The sequence below is a fragment of the Myodes glareolus genome, chromosome 11 (genome assembly GCF_982192425.1).
Source record: "Myodes glareolus chromosome 11, mMyoGla1.1, whole genome shotgun sequence".
Taxonomy (NCBI): domain Eukaryota; kingdom Metazoa; phylum Chordata; class Mammalia; order Rodentia; family Cricetidae; genus Myodes; species Myodes glareolus.
In genome coordinates, this window is record NC_142036.1 from 66,695,370 (window position 1) to 66,710,231 (window position 14,862).

The following is a 14,862-nucleotide window of genomic DNA, read 5'->3' on the forward strand; positions in this document are numbered from 1 at the left end:
CAGTAGTACTTCTTTCCTACAATAAAAAGCTTCACTTCTCATAGGGGAAATGTAGCTGTATATCTTCATCCTAAAAAGGAAAATTAGAATGCCAATTTCCCAAGTAATTCAAACTCTGTTCTAGCCATTTAAACTCTGTGTTTGCACAGACATACCTCTATAATTTATTAATCATTATGATTTTTTGTTGTTTTGTTTTTTGAGACAAGATTTCTCGAATCATCACAATTTACTCCTTCATCTAACTGCTATTCTTTCCCTTACCAAAAGTAATGGTATAAACTATTACTAAACAATAACATTGCGTCCATATTAAAATCTGTGCAGTTGTTCTGAAGGTTGTGGGTCACTGTTGCTATTTCTAACTGTCCTTGTCTATAATGTTATTCTATAGAAATCTCAGAAAGAGTTAACTCTTAAATATAATATATTTGTAGGTTTTAATGCATCTTGTAGACATTTTCTTGGATTTTTTAGTAGTTTTTGATATACAAATATCTCTTATTGGTACAAATTTTTTCTTAAGAATATTTTAAAATCACCCTCTTTTCTAGGAAATGGACTTTTTGAACGAATTATTTTATACCTAGATATTTCCAGCTAAGCGCACATTTAATCACCATTTTGTGTATAAGCTTGAATCAAACAGACATCTTCAATGCATGATATAAATATTTAATTGCTGATTTGGCTCAAGTCAGTCTCTTAAAAGGTACAAGGGTGCTACTGATAGGGTCCTCGAATCTATGGGAGGATGCTTGATATGCCCACCCCCATTCACTTGCCTCCACCCCTCCCTTCTATCTTCTGAATGGGGCTCTAACTGGATGCATCTGCTGACTCCCGCTGCTTGCTTCCCCTTTGACAACGATGGCACTCCATACCTGTGGTGGCACATGGCAGTTGCTTGAAAAAGGCTCACGCTAGTCTCGCTTATCAGCGCAGCTTGTTTAAAATCCTGAAACAGTTTCATAAAATTTTGTTAATTTGTCATGGGTTTTTCTTAAAACTCACTAACTACACATAAGTATATATCACCTAAAGCATTAAAATAGACGTCTTGCTAAAGCTTTGTTTTCTTCGTAGAATCTCGCCGAATGAGAATGGATGGAGCAAGGAATGCCGATCGTTTATTAACATTCCCCGTCTGTGTTCCTCGCATCTGCCTTAAGAACAGGGACTTTTCCTGTGGTGCTGCCCTGGGGTGTGTAATGAAATATCTCATTTACTTCCTTTTATTGTCTATGCCACCGGAAATGTCAGACAGAAAAGAAAAATCCCCTGGAAAGAACCTTTGGAATTACATGGTACGGTTGGAGATTTGGGTGCCAGGCTTGTGAGCGGTAAGAAGGAAGCACTGTACATGGACTGGTAAAGTCTGAATCTACTTCTGGAACCCATACTTCTGGAAGGAGGTGCATGATTCCTGCTCAAGGATCCAGAAACCCTCCTGAAGTGGAGAAACGGAAACTCTAACCCTACGATGTGGAATTTGGAAAGTAGGCAGGAATGAATTTGAATAGCCCTGGGGAACAGGCTGTGTCAGAGAATTACAAGTGCTGAGTAAGCAAGAGGGCCTGCTAAAATGGACCAGAACATGAAAAATATTGTCGATGGCTTGCAATCACCTCTTCCAGAAACATTTCAGCATGAAAGAAAATAAGAACAGAACTAAATTGGAACTTGTAGTCAAGTAATCCCTATAAAATGAGCATCATCTTCATAGTGATATAGAATATGCATATGTAGTGAGTGTATATGACTGTTTGTACTGATTGCTATGATGAGGAGAAAAGCCTTCAAACGTGGGCATCCAGAACTGCCCAGCTAGAGAGACACCACCTTAACTAATTGTTTTCCTCCCCTTCTCGTCACACAGGTTTTCTCTGGTTGTTATTAGAGGGAGAGTCTGCTTGTCTCAAGAAGTAGAATGGATTTTCTGTTACTACTAGGGGTAAAAGATTGGGGGGTAAGGTCAGATTGCAAGCTTGGGCTCCTATGAGAGGAAATGGTGAAGTGAGATATCCCCATATGTGTTTCTTTTATTGGTTAATGAATAAATCTGCTTTGCCTTATGGCCAGGCAGAATATCGTCAGACTGGAAAAGATATAGAGAGAAAGTAGGCGGAGTCAAGAAAACATCCTGTAGTTGCCTAAGGAGACAGATGCCAGACACTTAGCAGTAAGCCATAGCCTCCTGCTGATACACCTATTGATAGAAATGGGTTAATTTAAGAACTAGCTAGGAATATACTAGAGTCAATGGCCAAACAGTGTTGTAATTAATATAGTTTCAGTGTGATTATTCAGGTCTGGGGAGCCAGGAACGAAAGAGAAGTCTCCCTTTACAAAATGGAACACCAACATGAGGCAACTACATCCACAGAAAAACTGAGGGAGCTTGGGAAGGAATTCCAGATACAAAAGAATAGAGTTAAGCACAGCTTCTTGGTAGTCATTTTTTTTTTCAGATAGACTCTGTTTGCTAGCAGCATGAAGAGGCATAGCCTATAAGAGAAGTCTTCCTGACTTAGTGCTTGTGGCCAAAAAAATTGCACAACTTCTTTAGGATCCAGCTTCCTGGTTCATGCTGGCATAACGAACTCTTGCTCTTTTGGGAAGTCCTACAGTTAAATGGAGTTTGTGAGCAGCGTGTTACAAATTGCTTAATGGTGACATAGACCCACTGCGTCCCTGGAACCAGGGTGGTGAACATGGCTCACAAAGGCAGTGAACATGCCTCTACATTATTGGACTGGGCGGAACAAACAGACAGGCCCTCAGAGTTGTTCCTAGCCATGCCTGCTTAGCAATTTAAAAAAAAAAAAAGCACACCTGGTCAGAAAAGGATTTCAGATACACAATAAGACAGATTCAGACAAAAATAAGCCTCTTAATGGGTCGTAGTGTGTTTAATAGCTTTAAAAATAAAGCAAAGTCTTTAAAGAGACAGAGTACAGACAGTCATAGATTAAAGGAGTAAAGAAAAATTGGCCACATAAAGATGGAATACACACAGAGAGTCTGGATTGTGTACATTATTGTGTTTTCTTTGAATTTGTTTTTACTGCAGAGAGACATTTGATTCTGGAGGCTGCTAAATTAAACCAAAATAAAGGTATCTTGACTTCAAAATTTGGTTCTAAGGATATGTTTCTTTGGAAAAGAGGTTCTGCTTTTGTTCCACAGAAGGTTAGGACCTGTGAATTCCTTCCAGGCTAATGTGGTTTGAAGGAACAAGACCCTCAGAAAGGTATCCAAGAACCCCAAAAAGTTTCACCCAACAAAAAGCAGGAAGTATTTTGGAGAAAACTATGCTCAAATTCCCAAAATGATTGTTTACAGATGTTTGTTTTCATATATGGGGTTTGATTTTAAGTGGCTAATGGTCACAGTCAATTTCTAAAGGGAAGGAAAAGAGGGGGGATATAATACAGAAATGAATGCTTTGTATTGGTGTGAATTTTGGTCTATTGACACAGATTTAAGGTATATGTGTTTCTGCTCTTGTTTAAGGTGTTGTGTTTGTACTTCATTTAAAAATGTAAAGTATAGTTAAGAAATACAGATTAAGAGATAGTCATCTGTAATGGCCAAGCTGATGACCATGCTGGTTGGGTTTTCTAGATATGTGGAGATATATTTCAGTTGGATGGTCTTAGGGACTTTGAGGACCTACAGAATATGACATTTGAAATGCCTTGAGAACTTGGACATTTCTCAGGGGTGAGATATGTCTGCCCTTCGCAGCACCAATTACTTCAGGAGAGGATGGGCATTGAAGAGTCTCCTTATGGAGTTTGCTAGCCATTTGGGAGGAAAGCTGGTTTTGCCTGGACAGCTTGATGATATACTGTGTGAAGTGGATGTGCAAGACCCACAGAAATGATTGCTGAACTTGCCTAAGGGTGGGATAGTCCTTCAGGGTTCCTGTTTCATAAAAGAGTCTGCAAGACATTCTGCAGGACACAGAAGAAAGCAACTGACAAACTGCCAATATAGGCAAACCAGATTGTGGGAGCCCACGTGTGACTCCGTTTCCATCTGGTCATTTCTGACTTAAAGAAGTCATTTGTGTTTAAGCTTGCCTGCTCCACTTTTTTCCTATAACCTTGAGGGCTGTGAGAATCTTCTTGTTTAGCCTATGAGAAAAGAACACTTTATCTAGTAGACAGTATACTGCTGATGACAAACATCAGGAACATCAAGGTAGAAAGTGAGGCTGCTTCAGAGCAGCAAGCACATGCTGGAGAGGGGGCTGCTCACTCAAGAACAGGAATGATCTTGTGGTTAGAAACTGACTGACTGTCTATGCTGTGCAGTGCTTTGTTCTACTTTTGTGTATAGGCAAGCTCTGAAATAAACTCTGGGCTGTTTGGCTGCTTCAGCATGAACAGACAGACCTCCTGATTCTATCCTGTCTTCTGTTTCTTTTATCAGATTTTTCTTTGGCCTCAAGGATCCCCTGTCCAGGAACCCTAGCTGACTTTGTAGGAGCAGCTCCCACAACAGATCTTCAAATTTCCTGCTTCATGAAAAAGTTGCCAGATACTATGGGCCTGTAGGCTGAAGATGGATACCCCAACATTACAAAAGAACTTTGGGTGACTGTACAGGAGGCAAAATGTCTCTATCAATTCTAGAACTTTGGAGGCTGCTAAAAATGCACTTCCTCTTTACTTAGGTAATATTATATCCTTTGGGGATTTTTGAAGAATTGAAGACAGCTAGTAATAGTTTTCCTTACTTATGATAAAGGATAAATTAGATATAAAACAATTCTGCTTGATAATTGTTTTATTATATGTAATTTTACTATGTTCAAGTTCAAACCTTCCTTTTATTTAGACAGAAAAGGGGAGATGAAGTGGGATGTCCTTCTGTATATGTTTTGCATTTATTGGTTAATGAATAAAGCTGCTTTGGCCTATGGCAGGACAGAATATAGCCAGGCTGGAAAAGATATATAGAGAGAGTAGGCATAGTTAAGGAGACGCCACGTAGCTGCTGAAGGAGACAGATGCCCTGGAACCTTTACTGTTAGGCTACAGCCTTGTGGTGATACACAGATTAATAGAAATGGGTTAATTTAAGATCTAAGAGATAGCTATGAATACACTAGAGTCATTGGCCAGTGTTGTAATTAATATAGTTTCTGTGTGATTATTCAGGTCTGGGTGACCGGAGAACAAATGAACAGTCTCTGCCTACAAACACAGCAGCATCAACAACCAAGCTCAAAGTGGAGATCCCACTCTTAAAGCTGCGTAGAACATTTTCAGATTAAATAGAAGGCTCTGGATGGAAATCAGAAATCTGTGATTTCATTAAACGCAACCTAAGGAGTAATCTACCAGGTCTCCTCATTCTGTGTCTGAGAATTCTCACCTGTGTGGGAGCTTGTTACCCTAATTTACCATGCCTCCCCTCTACTCCCCTTCTCTGGGAACTAGACGGCCACATTTTCTAGCTCCCGTCACCACCAATGTACCTGAACTTGGAGCTAATCTCCTCAAATTCTGTCAACTTACTATTTATTTAAATATGATCATTTTATTTTGTAATTTGTAAGAAGATCCAATGATGCATATATGTCCACATTATTACTTTCTTCTTAATAAAGTAATCCATTATATTGTAGGTGATATCTTACAAAACTATAGAATGCTAAACAATGATTCTCTGTTGCACTTTTCTTTAATCCCAGTTCCATCCCTTGAGGGCAATTACTTTCATATGTCACTTTGGTGCTTGCCTTCAAACTCCTAAATAACCCAAGCAACACATCACATTTACAGCTATTCACTCTTTATACAGAAGAGTTTAGCTGTCCAATGCCATCACTTCACACACTTGCCTTTCTTCCATCATCCTTAGGCACCTGTGACAATACATTTTGGGTGTACCAATTTTACATCCCTTAACTGTCTGATATTTCATCCGTGCCTGCTCACATACAGTTAAACTTAAGGCAGAACTGTATGATAACTAAATATCATGTCTATGCCAGCTTTAACTTTTTATTGAGTCTGTTTTTAATTCCCTCGTCTCACCTGGTAGATTTGTAAGAAGGGAAAGGCACAGGCAAATGCTCCCAATGCAACATAAGGTGCCATTATCCCCCCAGGCATTTCATTCTAGTTGCTTCCCGATCAAGCCGGTCCTGGGACATCAGCCAACTGCCCACCGTCTATGTAGGATGCTTCGGTCTCATGCCGCTTAAGGTTTCGGTCTGACCATCTTTCCACTATTACTTTTTCCCATGGATAGGCTTCATGACTCAGTCTTGGTTCTTTTCCTGTCATTCACTGTTATAACCTTTGTTGTTCTTTTCTCTGTCTGTATCATTTAAGTGTTTTTATTTAATTTTTAGTGACTTGATTCTTTCATACAAAAGATCACTATTTGGCTTCTGTATATTTTATTGTACATCTCTATCCATTTCACTATCCTTGAAGTGTATTTCTCATACTCAGAATATACTAAATATTTTTCAAAACTCCCATCTGACATTCCATTATTTTATTTGGCATCTTTTGACCATTTCTATTTAATCTATTGACATCATTGAATTTGAGTCTAATATCTTATTGCCTGTTTTCTGCTGGTCTCTTCAGTATGTGTTTCTTTATCCCATTTCCAAATTTATTTTGAGGTCTTTCAATATATTTAATACCCTATTTCAACATTCAGTTTATTTTTGATTGAAAGATGACATTCAATCAGAAACTTGGATTAAGGAAGGGCTTAGAGCTACAGCTATGTTGTGTGTATAAGAACAACAGCTTGTACATCATCCCAGAGCAGCAGGGAACTGGGCCTTACCAGAGATTAGCAAAAGGCCAAAGTAGAATGGTTCCAGTGCAGAAAAGAAGTCTGACAATAGAGGCTTCCGGAAGTGAGCATCAGTCACATCAAGTATGACCTTGGGTTTAATGGTCGGATGGGCTGGGTCACTGCAGGTTTGGAGTGGAGGATTCACTTCACCTACTTTTTGTTTTCAAGTGGTCTGTTTGGCTGCCGTACGGAAACTGTACATGCAAGGGTAAGTGTGAGGCACCATGGCTAAGAGTGAGCTGTTTCAGCAGCCTAGGAGACAGACAATTCTGCTCTGAGATCTGATTCAAATCTCACCCAGGACTTCCTGGTTGAGAAGCACACAGCAATTGGAGCTGATAAAGTACAAAATTTGTTTCAGTAACAGAATAAACTAGACTTGCTAATGGTTTCAATGTGTGGTAGATGAAGAGAAGAGTTAAGAGTAATTCTGTCTTGACTCCCCAACATTAAAATTGCCTTGTCTGAAAGACCACAGCATTTATAATCTACTGGGATCTGAGTTCAGATCCTACCTTAGTAGTTACTGCTTTGAAGATCTTATTTAAACTCTTTCGAATATTCATGTCCTTATCTCTAAGCTAAAAGTATAAATTTTGCACCACTGTCAAAGCTGGAATGTAGCAAGGAAATATTTCACCATAAATAGGGTTATGTAGATGCAACAAATATGTGAACTGGCCATCACTTAGCTGCCAGTGCATATTCTACCTTTGTCTTGTTTCTAACTTTTAATTACTGACAAGTCATAATCAATGCTAAAAATGAGAATTACAAACTATATTTATTCTATAATGCAATAAAAATTGCCTGTTTTTTCCAATATGCTTCCATAAATTCCAGACCTAAAGGTCTATTCTTAGACTTGAAAGGCTGGCTGCCCATTCTACACAGCTATGTCCCGCCCTGTTTGAAACAGATTTATTTTGACAAATTTCAACAGAAGAAAAACTGTGAGTGAGAAAGAACATTGTAGAACAGAGTAAAAAATGTACAAACAATTTCATCAAACAATTGAATTTTCCATGTACTTCCTTTGGGAGGCGATATCCTTAATTTAAAAATATTAACACATTAACCATTGAGCTGTATTTAAAATGAAGGGGAAAGTGCTTAGGTTTTATTAAAAAACTCTATTAGTTACTCCAGATATTTCAGTGAATTCTTACTAACACTCATTCATTAATACTGCACTAAATACCAGTTTTTTTGAGGATGTGTGAAATCAAGTAGGTCATTTCCCCATATCCACAAGAAGACTCACCTCTAGTGCAAAGCCATACTGCTTTAGTTGGGCGTAGATGAGTCCACGGTTAATAAAGGTATTTAATGTTATCCTTTCTCCCGCATCAAGAAGCAGCACAATTCCATAATCTCTCAAAGCCTAAAAGTAAAACAATCACTTAGAGCCACAGTGCCATTCTTTAGAGCCTTGCTTACTCCATTGCCCTGAGACAAATATGCTTCTACCCAGAGTGGGATCTCAGAATCGATTCTGGAATGTGCCGTGAGTCTGTTTGAAGAATCCTTTTAACCATATTATTATGACTAGTGCTGTTTTTAAAATAAGTACTCACTGTGCTTGTAGTTCACATGCCATCTGGTTGCCACCCATGTATGTTCCTGTGCATTGCACAGTTTGGAAGGAAGGGACTCACCACTACCTCCCTCTGCCCCCCGACATACACACACTAGATACTTTCCCCAAATATCACATTCGTATGAGACAAAGTGGAGAGTACTGTTTGAAATGTAAATACTTTTTATAATATTATTGCCTTCCCCCACTAAAGTCTAAAAGGAGGCAAGTATTTAATCTTTTCACTGCTGTAAATGTAGTGACAAGTATCCTGCCTTCGCATAGCAGGCATTTAGTAAGTGAATTCGTCACAAATTTGTCCAATGAATAAACCACAAGGAACGGGGATCGCAATAAGACTGAAGAGGGAAACAGGGAAGTCTGAAATTTGTTGAGAGCCTTCTTGTTGTTTTTAAAGAGAGCTATCTGAGCTCAAAGAGTGAATCCGTCAAGGAATCGCTTCCCCTTATATTTCACCACTGACTGAAGAGGCAAAGCTTCACTGATGTCTCCTCTGCACTAAGTACCAAGGGGTGAGTTCTTCTAAGTTATTTGGAGTGAATATTTTGTTCAGAAGAGACACAACGCCTCATCAAACAAGGGTCAATTCTTGTATGACTAAAGTATCAGCTAACTGAAAGGGGAAATAAGCAAAATTTAACTTTCGGCTCATTTGTTCTTCTCTATTTCCTGGCACATATGTCTAAAGAGACTGTACAGAGAAACTATATGTATTCTGTGATATAAATATAAATATTGATAGGCTTATAAAATATTTAGCGATGCTTGAAGAACTGCCTACTGTTCATTATGTCTTGTCTGACTCATGACTTCCATGGACTCACTGAGTGCAGCGTCTATAGATGCACTTGAGATCAATCCAGCAGCTGAACATGAGAAAAGATTCTAAGAGTTCAAGGAACCTCAGGGAGGGTGGTGGAGGTGGGAACACCAAAGGTGCTTTCTGTTTTGGTTTTCCTTTTGTTTTATTGACCCGTGAGATAGGTAGTGTCATGCCATGTAACCCTACCTGATCAGAACTTGCTTTGGAGACCACACTGGCCTTGAACTCATGATCCTTCTGCCTTGAATCTCTACATTCTGAAATTAAAGACATTTCCAACATTGTCTAACCTGAAAGTTTTGGTTAAGAGAGTGAGAGTCACAGCCTGCTCTGAATTTGTATCACTGGTTGCTGTTACTAGATTCTGAGTTTAAGAAAAGTTACTTAACTTGAAGTCGGTTTTCTAAGTTACAAAACTGAAGTATTAACATTTTAATATATTTTAGAGTCCACTTGCAAATACTTCAAGAGCATGAGGTCAAAATTTGCATATAGAAGATATCACTGGAATCTATTTTAGACCTTCTAAAGGAACTAGGTTGTCTGGTTGCCAGAGATGTCTTGGTGATTAAAAGCACTGGCCACTCTTCCGGAGAACCCTGGCTTGATTTCCATCTCCACCGTAACTCTAGTCTCAGGAGATCCAGTTCTCCTGGTCTCTGTGGGTACTGCATGCACATGGTACATAGATATACATGCAGGCAAAACTCATACATTTACAATAATGATAACAAAAATAAAGAATGACAAGTCTAGAAATCCCTTATCACACATTCCCAAGGCCAACATAGCAGAGCATTTAAAAAAAAAAATGTGTGCACAGTACTGCTCCTCCAATCCACTGCTTTAGGCCCTATGGAAATTTGACCTTTCTCTAGCCTTGACCCACTGCCAGGCTTAGTAGTGTCTTCATCCCCTTAATAAACCCATTCTTTTCCTTCTCCGATCTACATGTGCAGCAGCCCAAATCCTTGTTTAAGGACACGAGAACCTGAAAATACTCTTGTAACTTCTCAGAGGGGGTAAAAGACAGCAAATTTAAAAAGAAAAAAAAGAAAGAAAAAACTGTAGAGATTTTGGTTGGTTAAATTTTACTATACTTCTTCAGCTTTGTATTCAATCACACATATTTTGCTTTTGCTATTGCTTAAGTATTTGTGTTTGAAAATGTCAAACAGTGATTACTTCTGAGTTATAAAAATTTCAAACAAAAAAAAAATTCGCCATGCTTAGATTTTAGGAAACTCTATTTATAAAGAATGCCTGCACAGTGAGGGGAGGAATGCTGCAGAGCAGGGGAAGGTGGGCCAAGGGGAGGTGGTGACACTTGGCAAGGACACACCATCCAGCCCCAGAAGGCTTACAAAGCTGAGGAACTGTGAACCCAGAAACAAACAAATGCGTGAAAGTCAGCGCGGGTTTCTGACTCCCTGTTGGACTTGGATAAGTTCTGGGCCTCTCCATCCTTCATTTTCCCTGTCTGTAAAATGAGCAGATGAAATGCTCTGGGGGCCTGGACAATCTATTTTGCAACCCTATTTTGGTCTCATGTATTCAGATTGGTTTGCATGCTGTTCATTAACCACGAATTCGCTTTTCCACATAACTGAGATAACAAATGGGAGGTTCCTTCTTTGCCCAGTTCATTGTATTTGGCCTGAGCTTCCCTTCAGGCTGATGGGGATGTAAGGAAAAGACCTCAAAGACACCTGCTCTGTAGGTCCCTGCTAAATGATCCTTTAGCTACCTCCTTTAGCAATTGCTTCGTTGAAAATTGTTCATTTGTCTGCATTCCGAGAGGAAGACAAATGTGCTGGGCTAGCTGTCAGGAATGTTGCGTTCTCCTGCTGGACGGGAGGTTTCTCAACCTTTGTCTTCCTTGTAATTTCCAAATCTCTAGCAGCAGTAAGCGGCTTAGCTGAGTCATACAGACTGAGGAGTGTGTCCACCGAGAACAGTGGGAATGTTGAGTCTGCTAAAAAAACACACTGCTGCTATGGAAGGGGCAGAAATGAGGAAGGAGCGAGAGATCAGTAGACACAGGAAAAAAAGCAAGAGCAAGGAGTCGAATACAAAGGCTTTGCAGGTGGGTGATCACGCTGAGTGATTCCCACTGCAATCAACCATACTGACAAAAGATGGGGCCATCAACAACACATGAGCAAGTCCTTGCCAACAGTCTCTGCAGGTGAAACACACGACTCTGCACTCTTCACTGCATGTACAGACTCGGAATTCTCTAACATATACTTCCATGAATTGCTCTAGCTTGGGTCCAGGTTGTAAAACAGCATTGCTAGTGATCACTTCTATAAAATTTTCTAAAGCAGTATATCAGTAAAACATTTACTCAAATTATACTTATGTAATTATCTTAATTTATATAGCCATTTAAATATTTGTATAGGCATTATAAAAACAAATTGACAGTTCAGAAACTATATGAGAAGAAATCAATATTACTTTGAAATGATTCTCTGTGGTTTCTCAAGTTTTATGTGTGTGTTTCCATAGGAATTATTTTCCAAGATTAAAGCAGAGATAAGAAGAAAATACGGGTGCTTTAAGTATGTTTACAAATGCTTTAATATGTTGCTTATGAAATATTCTTTATTGACTGCTTGTTTAAGTCAAAAAGCCATTGTATGCACATTGCTTCTCAAATGCTTTAAATCTCTCGTTTACTAAAAAGGTTATTTACCATCTCATGTTCCTTTATCTTGGTGTAACACAGTGCTCTATTATAAAATGCTGGGTAACTGTTCTTGTCCATGTTGACAGCTGTAGTTAAATCTGTAATAGCTAGCTTGTAACTCTACAAGGAGAAAGAAAGAGAAGGTTTGATCATAATAGACAAGTTCAATCACAAAATAAACACATGATCCTATCAGTATTTGAACCATTCCTATAAGAATATATATATATATATATATATATATAAAATCTTTTAAATTAATACAATGAAGCTAGTCTTTCACATAGTTCACTTTCACTAGAAGGTCTTGGTTTTGTAAGGGATTCTTACAGTGTTTTCACTTACAAATAAAATTAAGGATGTCAGTAACTTAAATTTAAGCAATTATGAGCTAGAGGGATGGCTTGACAGTTAAGAGCACTGGGCTGCTATTCCAAAGGATACAGGTGCAATTCCCAGCACCCACAATTCACAACGGTCTGTAACCCCAGTTCCAGGAGCTCCAACACTCTCTTCTGATCTCCACGGGCCCTGCACACATATAGTACACAAACACATATGCAGGCAAACACTCATAAATATAAAATGAAATCTCAAAAAATTAATTTAAGCAAGTATTACACCAGTGTTGCTATATGGCTTGGAGAAAGCGGTGCTGACTCTAAAAGGCCAGCAAGCCACAGTGCCCTGGTGAGCACAGCAAGCCACAGTGCCCTGGTTTGACTCACTTCTGCCAGCTACACTAGCATATCACACAGTCACAACATTTTCTACACACATTCACCTCTCACCCCCTTCCATTCTCCTCTGATACCTTATGTCATCATTTCTGAACATAGTAATTTTTAGGGAATTGATACATAATGCAAGGTCTCACCTTTACTTTAAGATGCTAAAGCAAAGTATTCCATATGATACCGTAATGAAAAAAAGTCAAAAATGTAATCAGGGAGGAATAATCATTTTATGTAGCATTAGATATCACAACATTTTACCCAGGAATTTCCGTTTAGGACACTCAAGCAATGATTTTATTCTCATCACATATAAATGCATTATTTAAAAAGAACAGTGAAATATTAAAACATTCCAAATATCTAACAATCAAATAATTAAATATAAATTATGGTGGAATATTAGGCATCATATATTCAAAGATTAAGTATAATTGTGATAGATAACACAATCTCATGTCATATAGCTGAGGAAATGCGGGAAGTGAGTGCCCAGTTAACAAGTGGAAAAGCCTCAACTCTAAACTCAGTAAACCTGGCAGGAATGGCTTACTCTGTTGTAGTATTTCAGAACTCCTCTGCAGATGTAGGCACGCACACTCTCAGGATAAAGTCTGATGGCCTCATTGCAATTCAGGATTGCTTTGGAGTATCTGCCCTTTAAACCATAATAGGCTACTCGGCTTAAATATGCCTTGTCAAAGAACAAAACAGAGATAGATGTTTGAGTAATATCTTCAGTTCTACCAGAATATATGGAACTTCAAACAAATATATGCCATGTACTCAAGACAATATTAAGATATAGTTTTCCCATTTCTTTTCATTAAAAATTTAAAAATACAGAATAATTTAAATAATTTTACAGGGAACATACTTATGGCTACTATTTGGATTCAGTAATCATTAGTGTGTAGCCTACTATGTTTGCTTTCCCCATTTCCTCCTAAACTATTGAAAAACAAATTGTATACACCATAATTCTTTACCCCACTTCCTTTAGTAGGAGTCTCCTGTGGAAAAAAGGCATTGCCCTACATAACTACACCAACATTATTTGTCTAGGACAGTTGCTAATAATTCCATAAAATTATCAACACAAATTTAACTTAGAATCAAGAACTAAGTCAAATTTCATCTACTAAATTTTTTATTGTCCCTTAAAACTATTAGGAGGCAAAATCCAATGATATGAAAGCAAGAAATTAATAAAATTACACATATAAGTTAAAATTACTAGCAAATAAATTAATGTATTTGAAATATTTACATATGTAACAATTCTCAAAATATTTTTACAAATGTAATGTCTATGTTAAAAGTAATGCTTCTGTTCCAGAAAGGAATACAAAAAGGTGGGTTGTTAAAATATAGTTAACTGGTGTCAGATATGATAACAATGCACATCTGTAATCTCCTAACTTGAGAGGCAGAGGTAGAAGTATCAAAAGTTCAAGGTTATTCTCTGCTACATAGTGAGTTCAAGGCCATTCTGTGCTCCATAATATGCTGTCTCAAAAAGGTTGGAGGGGTGGAAAAGGAGGAAGAGGTGAGGAAGGGAGAGAGAAGGGAAAGAAAGAAAGGGACACACACACACCCAGAGAGAGAGAGAGAGAGAGAGAGAGAGAGAGAGAGAGAGAGAGAGAGAGAACTGCCTTTTTTTAATCAATCACGCATAAATTATTTAATGGTTTTACCAAAACTAACATATTCTCCAAATCACTGACACCATTTATTTGAATACCTGATAATGTTTGGGATTGAGGGTAATTGCCCGATTAAAGTCCAGGATTGAGTTATCCTTGTTGAGTTTTACTTTACAGAGTCCCCGATGATAAAAAGCGTCTGCAAAGTCAGGATTTGCTTTCACAGCCTTCGTAAAAGAGTCGAAAGCCTGGAAGATTATATGGAAGCACATACCACTTAGTGACAGAACCACATGGATTCAGAAGATTAAAAAAGTATGGAACTCTTATTGAAAAGCTTCACTTGAGGGTTTTTTTTTTTTTTGAGCGGGGGGAAGGGATACTTAAAATGCATTCTCCCAAAAGAATCTTCTGGAACAACCAAGTATAAGACTTAGAAATAAGTCAAACTTAAAATTAATGATTCTATTATTTCCAGTGGATCATGATAAATATCTACATAATCCATGTTGTTAGAGAACAGTACT

The 14,862-nt window shown here is 38.2% G+C and overlaps 1 protein-coding gene across 2 annotated transcripts in view; it reads right to left on the bottom strand.

The window, feature by feature from the left end:
* Nucleotides 1–14,862, bottom strand: part of Ttc6 (tetratricopeptide repeat domain 6) — a 154,267-nt gene that overhangs the window by 14,623 nt on the left and 124,782 nt on the right. The window contains exons 23-27 of one of the 2 annotated variants that reach the window (XM_087911793.1): nucleotides 14,434–14,583; nucleotides 13,243–13,383; nucleotides 11,962–12,075; nucleotides 8,102–8,221; nucleotides 885–958 (exon numbers count right to left, since the gene is read on the bottom strand). In XM_087911793.1, the coding sequence (XP_087767919.1) occupies nucleotides 885–958; nucleotides 8,102–8,221; nucleotides 11,962–12,075; nucleotides 13,243–13,383; nucleotides 14,434–14,583 (599 nt within the window). The remainder of the gene's footprint in view (nucleotides 1–884; nucleotides 959–8,101; nucleotides 8,222–11,961; nucleotides 12,076–13,242; nucleotides 13,384–14,433; nucleotides 14,584–14,862) is intronic. The other variant, XM_087911794.1, reaches the window with a different exon arrangement.